The sequence below is a fragment of the Dipodomys spectabilis genome, unplaced genomic scaffold, assembly GCF_019054845.1.
Source record: "Dipodomys spectabilis isolate Male_0828 unplaced genomic scaffold, ASM1905484v1 ptg000002l, whole genome shotgun sequence".
NCBI classification, from domain to species: Eukaryota; Metazoa; Chordata; class Mammalia; order Rodentia; family Heteromyidae; genus Dipodomys; species Dipodomys spectabilis.
Genome location: NW_024870679.1, coordinates 19,503,720 through 19,510,714, shown reverse-complemented (window position 1 = coordinate 19,510,714; position 6,995 = coordinate 19,503,720). Strand labels below are relative to the sequence as shown.

The following is a 6,995-nucleotide window of genomic DNA, read 5'->3' as shown; positions in this document are numbered from 1 at the left end:
CTTTCTTCCTTGTTCCCTCCCCCCCCCCCCCCCCCCGCCACCCCCCGCCCCGTCCTTAAGTCTGTTTTCTCTCCGTCGCATACATGCTCCATTTCTGGCCGGTTGGGTCTGCCCATGCCACTTCTTACAATAACCAGGTGGAGATGTGCCACCCACAATTCCTTGCTTAGTTTTGTTTTCTTTTGTGTTTTAAAAGATTTCCAGGTCAGGCGTTGGTGGCTCACGCCTATAATCCTAGCTACTCAGGAGGCTAAGAGCTGAGGACCACAGTTCAAAGCCAACTCAGGCAGGAAAGTCCAGGAGACTCTTATCTCCAATGAACCAGCAAAAAGCCAGAAGTGGTGCTGTGGCTCAAGCGATATAGCACTTGACTTGAGCTGAAGAGCTGAGGGACAGTGCCCAGGCCCAGAGTTCAAGCTCCACAACCAAAAAAAAAAAAAAAGATTTCCGTAGCAGGGAACTGGCAGCCCATGCCTATCCGCCTAGCTACTTGGGAGGCTGAGCTCTGTGGAACATGATGTGAGGCCAGCCAGCCCCAGCAGACAAGTCCATGAGACTCATCTCTGATGAGTCAGCAAAAAGCCAGAAGTGGAGCTGTGGCTCAAGGGATAGAATGGAAAAAGCTAAGCAAGAGTAAGGCCCCGAGTTCAATTCTCTGTCATGGAGAAAAACATATCCTTTCATGATGACATTACATGTGTAGGTTTTGTCTTCACTGAGTAAAACATACACATCTTAAGCACTAAACTCAAGGGGTTTTGACGTAAGCTACACACGTGTATAATGATGGTGCATGTAAGACACGGATGTTTCTGTCAGTCAATGCCCCACGAAGGTGACAACTTTCCTATATCCATCACCACAAATTAGTTTTGTTATTGTTTTGAATTTTATATAAATGAAATCATATAGTATGTGCTCTTATGTCTCTTCACTCGATGTATTTATACTGCAAGTATAATAATTTATATTGCTTATGTTAGCATGGTTTATTGCTTAAGTTAATAGTGATATTAATACAGGCATATGAATATAGTTCAATTATTGCTTATATTAATATAGTAATTTACTCTTTTATATTGCTAGGGAAGACATGAGTATGTGTGTGTGTGTGTGTGTGTGTATGTATGTGTGTGGTTTTGTTGTTCAAGGCTGGCTCTTTCTATTTGAGCCACACCTCCAATTTCAGCTTTTTGCCAGTTGATTGGAAATTAGCATCTCTTGTTTCAAATGGCGTTCCTCGCACCTGGGCCTCCTGAGTAACTAGGATTACAAGGGTGGGCCACCAGCACTCAGTTCTTTTTTAAAAAGGGTCTCACTATGTTGGCTAGGCTGGTCTTGAACTGCTGGCCTGAGGATGTCTCCTGCATCAGCCTCCTGAGATACTAGAACTACAAATGTGCACCACACACCCAGCTTGGAAAGACTCTTTAGATAAGACTTTTATGGGCATCTTCATCGGGTTAGGCATAAGATAAAGGCACCTTACGGCATGATTGCGAAGTCTTGTCTCGCCTGTGTCCTCTTTAAGACGTGCTCTTTTATATTACTTTACAATACCCAGGTTTGCTGTTGTATGTACATACCAAATGAACAAACATTTGGCCGGGCAACAGATGGTCTTGGGGCTGGTTCAATGTGGGTGAATAGAGCACCCCAAGATCCTCTTCCTTTGAAGAGCCCCAGGAACAGATAGGTAGACACAGGCTGTTCAACTGACGACTTCTTTAGGGCAGGTACGCTGAAAGTACAGTGGTTGAAAAGGAATCCACACGGGTGCTGGTGGTCTTGCCTGTCATCCTAGCTGCTCAGGAGGCTGAGATCTGAAGATCAAGATTTGAAGCCAGCTCAGGCAAAAAAAAAAAAAAAAGGCCCTGCAAGACTCCAATTAATCAGCAAAAAGCTGGAAGTGCAGGTATGGATTGAGTGATAAAGCAGCAGTCCTGAGACAAAAAGCCAAGCTGAGCTCAAACTCCAGTACACACACACACAAAACTTTATCCCTGGTTGTTAAAATGAGTCGGGATTTCTTCCCTATACAGCCAATCCATTCCCCAGCAGCCATTCTCCAAGTCAGTTCATCTGCTTCAATTCTGTTCTGGTGCCGCCTAGACACAGCCCCAGGTTCCCACAAACTGAGGACAGTCCCAGGAGCTGCTCAGTGGTCACAGGCTCGGCTGCATAGGCTGCCACTGGTGCCTTTGGCTCATACCAACCCATGGGTTTCATTCATTTGCTGCACAAGATCACAGAAGTCATTTTGCTGTGTTCATTGTATGTGTGTACGAGCACGTGCATGGGCGCATGAGCCAGTACTAGGATTTGAACTCAGGGCCTGTAGCTGTCCCGCATTCAAGGCTGGTGCTTGCACATTTGAGCCACAGCTCCACTTCTGGCATTGTGTTGGTTCCTTGGAGATAAAAGTCTCACAGATGCTCCTGCCCAGGCTGGCTTTGAGCCTTGATCCTCAGATCTCAGCCTCCTGAGCGGCTAGGATTACAGGTGTGAGCCACCTGTATCAGGCCTATAAAGAATTTTGACTTCCACACCAGATCATCCTGTGTACCTCAGGCAGGCCTGGGGCTCTCTATGCTTCTGCCTTAACATCCCAAGTGCTGAAATTACACGTAGGCCAACATACCCTGATACTGAGGATTTTTTAATGAGTTGGAATTAATGAGGACCACAGGCACTGTGTAATAGACACAGCTTCACAGGACAGCCTTAGAGGCAGCTTTTCTAATCCTACATCTTCTGTCCATTAAAATCCATCGTTTGAAGACTCTGCTGGGACAAATCTGGGTTTACCCCAGGACGCTGCTGAGACCCGAAGGGAGGGTGGACTGTCACTTAGTGGACCTCCCCACCCCCTCTCTAAAGTGCATGCAGATGGGCGGAGGAGAGGGCAGGGACTGAGCAGTAGTGCTTTGGCTGGAGGGACAGGGCGAGCCCTATGCAGATGAGACGGGCCGCGGGGAGCTGCTGGCCGGACCCCTATCGAACCCACTCGTGGATTTCTGGTGTGGAAGGAGAGCGCGCGGGAGCGCGGCTGGGAGCGGAGGGTTTCAGCTGCTCCAAGGGGCTGGGCGAGGGATGGGTGGAAGGCTGGTGACCTTGTGTGAACAATGGAAGGCGTGTGAGGTTTAAGATGGGGTCTGGGAGGCTGGTGTAACTGTTTACCGGGCAGGAGATACCCTCCAGTCAGGCAAGTGGTCTTTCCTGTCGCCAGACCTGGGGAGTGGAGCCTCAGCTGGGATGATGCTGGGGGGCCCCGGGTGGGGTGTGCCCCGCGGATAACTCTGCTCTTTCCCCACAGGTTTTTCTGTGTGCTTTTTCGCTCCTTGGTACGAGGGGCCATTTGTACCTTGATTTTCTGTTGTGCAGCTTTTTAATAGCCTTGGAACCTGGCCCCGGTGGCCCGGAGCGAGGTAGTCAAGGCCGGGGCCCCGAGTCGGGGACCAGCGGAGGCCCAGGCAGGTCCTGAATTGGATCCCCTCATCCTGGGGGCTGGTGTGGCCCAGGAAGCCCGGCTCCTCGCGCGTGGGCCGGCCCTCGCCGCCGACGCTGGCTCTGCAGGCTGGGCCGCAGGTCCTCAGCCCCAGGCCGTTCCTGCTGGCGCCCGGGGTGGTGGGGGGGAACTGCGGGGCCTCCTCGGGGGAGGGCTCCGCGTTCCCAGGGCCAGTGCGTGTGCGCACGCGGGGGAGGGGAAGCGTGTGCACGGGTTCCCGACCGCAACGCTCCCCTATTGGCGGATCTGAACGCGCGGGAAAGATATCTCCGTGCACTTTGAAGAGCGAGGGTGGCCGGGCCGCCGCGTGCTTCGCCGCGGGGGGTCGCTCAGGGCGAGAAGCACTGCATGATCGCCTGCTGGGACAGCGCCACCAGCACGGTGACGGCGAAGAGCACGAGGCGCAGCAGCAGGAGCAGCGCGGCCTGGACGTTGGAGGGCACGGCCGCCTCCGTGGGGCCCGGCGGCCCGCTGTCCACGCTGCCTCCGAAGCCCCGCTCCTCGCAGAAGGGCGGCGCCCAGCCGTAGACGCAGTGGCAGTGCCGGGCGGAGTTGCACACCCCACGGCCGTTGCAGGCGCAGCCCGCCAGGGCCGTGCGGTTGACGCAGGTCCTCCCCACGCACACGCGCCGGTCTCCGCAGTGGGCGCCGTCGGGGACCGCGCCGGCGTCCGGGATGCCCAGGGGCCGCATGGCCAGGTGGTAGCCGGTGCCCCAGCACACCAGGTTGTCGTCCCGCAGGCGCGTGGCGATGACCAGCGTGTGCTCCGGCAGGACGGGCACGCCGCCCACCCCGACGCACTGCAGCCGGCCGCACACGGCGTCCGCCCGGGGGCACGCCCGGTAGCTGGCCACGCCGCGGATCTCGCAGTTCCCGTACTGGTCGCCGACCACGTTGACCGCCTCGTAGCAGCGCCGGGGCGCGTCCCGGGCGCCGGGCCCGAAGAGGCTCTGGCACTGCATGTACCGGGAGCGGCAGGCCTTGCCGAAGCACTGGCCCCCGTGGTGGCACGGCGTCCCGTCCAGCTTGTAGGTGTCGGCGGGGCAGCGCGGCGAGGCGCCGTCGCAGTACTCGGGCAGGTCGCACTCGCTCTCCTCCTCGCGGCACAGGTGTCCGGCGGGCCGCAGGCGGCAGCGGCGGCAGCACAGCCCCGAGCTGCAGGCGGCGCCGGGCGCCAGGCGGCAGCTGGGCTGGCAGCAGGGGTCGCGCTGGCACTCGCCCGCCGACCCGCAGTCGCACTGCTCCCAGCCCTCCACCACCTTGTTGCCGCAGCGCGGCCCGGGCGGCGCGGGGGAGGCGGCGACGGGCCTGGGCGCGGCCGTGAGGCACGCGGCCCCCCGCGACACGAACGCCAGGTAGTCGCCGTAGCTGCAGTCGCTGAAGCCGGCGCGGCCCGCGCCCATCACGCAGCCGCCGTCGCCGCCCCGGCATCGACAGGGTGCCCGGTCGTGGGCCATGCCCACCGCGTGGCCCAGCGCATGCGCCGTCCACGTGGCGGCCGTCAGCACGTCGGCATCGGCGAGCGTGCTGACAGAGCCGGCCCGCGGGCCCCCGCACACCCGGCCCCACGACCAGGCGCGCGCGTCGGCGTACGCGCGGCTCACGTACAGGTGCGCCCAGTCGCCCGGGAGCCGCCGCTGCAGCGAGGTGGCCCGGTACAGCAGGAACCGGCCCAGCACATCGGCCAGGGAGCCCGGCCCCACGTCGATGCGGTTCCGCCCCGACCACAGCTCGAGGCCCGCCAGCCGCACCCGCAGGCCGACGTCTTGGAAGTAGGTGTCCACGATGGCGGTCAGCAGCGCCGCGTCCGTCACCACGCGGGAGAGGTTGCCGTGCGCCAGGCCCAGGCGGTCCCGGTCGAACACCAGCACCAGGTCCAGGGACCGCGGGTGCTTGTAGGCGGCGAAGTAGTCCCCAGGCGCGCCGCGCGGGGGCGCTGGCGGCGGGGCGCCCGCCCTGCCCGGGCCGCCCGGCAAGCCGCAGCCCCGCGGGTCCGCAGCGACCCGCCGCAGGCGGCGCACCACGTGCTCGGGGCCGGCGCCGCCCAGCGGCTGGATCTGGTAGTGGTCGGACCCCAGGCGGACGACGCCGCGCAGGCCGCCCGCGCACGTGCTCACGGTGGCCCCCGAGTCCAGCGCGCCGTCCACCGAGCCCGCCAGGTGGCAGTCGCCGGGCAGGGACGCGTAATCCTCCACCGGTTCCCCGCTCTCCGCGAAGTGCACCACGGGCAGGAGCCTGGGCAGCGGCGGCCGCCGGGGCCGCAAGAGGAGGACGCACTCCCGGCCTCCCAGCCGCAGGGCATAGGCCGCGGGAGGCCCCGCCGCGCCGCCCGGCCGCCGCGCCTCCACTGGATCCGGGACCGGGACGGGCACCGTGATCTCGGCGGACTCGAAGCCCCCGTCCGGGCGGATGAGCGCGTCCTCGCCCAGCGCGGCGGGGAGCAGCAGCGCCAGGCCCAGCACCACCGGCCAGGGCCGTCGCGCCGCGCCCATCGCCGACCCTCCGCGGCCCGGGGAGCGCCGGGGGATCCGGGGCGGCTCCGGCCCGAGCGTCAGACTCCCGCGGGCGGCCGCCCAGGGCTCAGGCCGCACGGTTGGGGGATCCCCCTTCCTCCCGACGCCAGGGCCAGCGACGACCAAGGGCTGCGCGCACTCGATCAACGCTCCGACGTTGAGCGCGCGGGCGTGGAGCGGGGACCCCCACATGGCAGCGCGCACCCCGAAGCGCGGCTGGCTGGGGCTGGGCGGCCCACGGGGAATCCTAGCCACCAGCGAGGCAGTGGTGAGAGGATCGTGGTTCGGAGCCATGGATAGGTAAATCCCTGAGACTCCGATCCCCAGTGAAGCACCAGAAAGATCCGGAGGTGGAGGTGTGGTTCAGGTGGTAGAGCACCAGCCTTGGGTAGAAAAAGTCTGTGTGTACCAGCACACACAGAAATGGAAGGGGAGGGGAGGAGGAAGGAGGAGGGGAGAAGGAAGGAGAAGGAGGGGAGGGAGGACAAGGAGGAAGGGAAGAAAAAATGAGTATCCTCAGGGTGAGAAAATCAACTATTTTATCAAATAGTTTGAGGAGCATTGCGTGTGCGAGCTGGTACTACTGGGCTTGAACCCAAGGCTTTGCGCTCCTGCTTGGCTTTTTCATTCAAGGCCAGTCCAGTTTTTTGCTGTTCATTGGAGATAAGAGTCTCCCAGCTTTTGCTGCCTGGGCTGGCTTCATCGACCATGCTCAGATCTCAGCCTCCGAGGGGCTGGTGTCACAGGCTTGAGCCACAGTGCCCAGCTGGTATTAATTCAAAGGCCTGGTAGGATCGAGCAGTGAATCCCTATCCCCATCTCGGTTGGGTGTCTATGACTGCCTCAGCCTCCTTGCTCCCATAGGTCTGGATTACAGGATTGTGAGGGAAAAAAATCCAATACCACCAAGTTGGACTTGTAATCTTTTTTTATTTTGTGATAAAAATGTTTTCATATAAATTTTACCTTAACTA

General features: G+C 60.1%; 1 protein-coding gene across 1 annotated transcript; it reads right to left on the bottom strand.

Moving 5' to 3' along the window:
- Positions 1-3,837: 3,837 nt before the first annotated feature.
- Positions 3,838-6,315, bottom strand: Adam30 (ADAM metallopeptidase domain 30). The gene has a single exon (XM_042685187.1). The coding sequence runs from the start codon at positions 6,313-6,315 to the stop codon at positions 3,838-3,840; it is 2,478 nt and encodes an 825-aa protein (XP_042541121.1).
- Between the last annotated feature and the right edge of the window lie 680 nt (positions 6,316-6,995).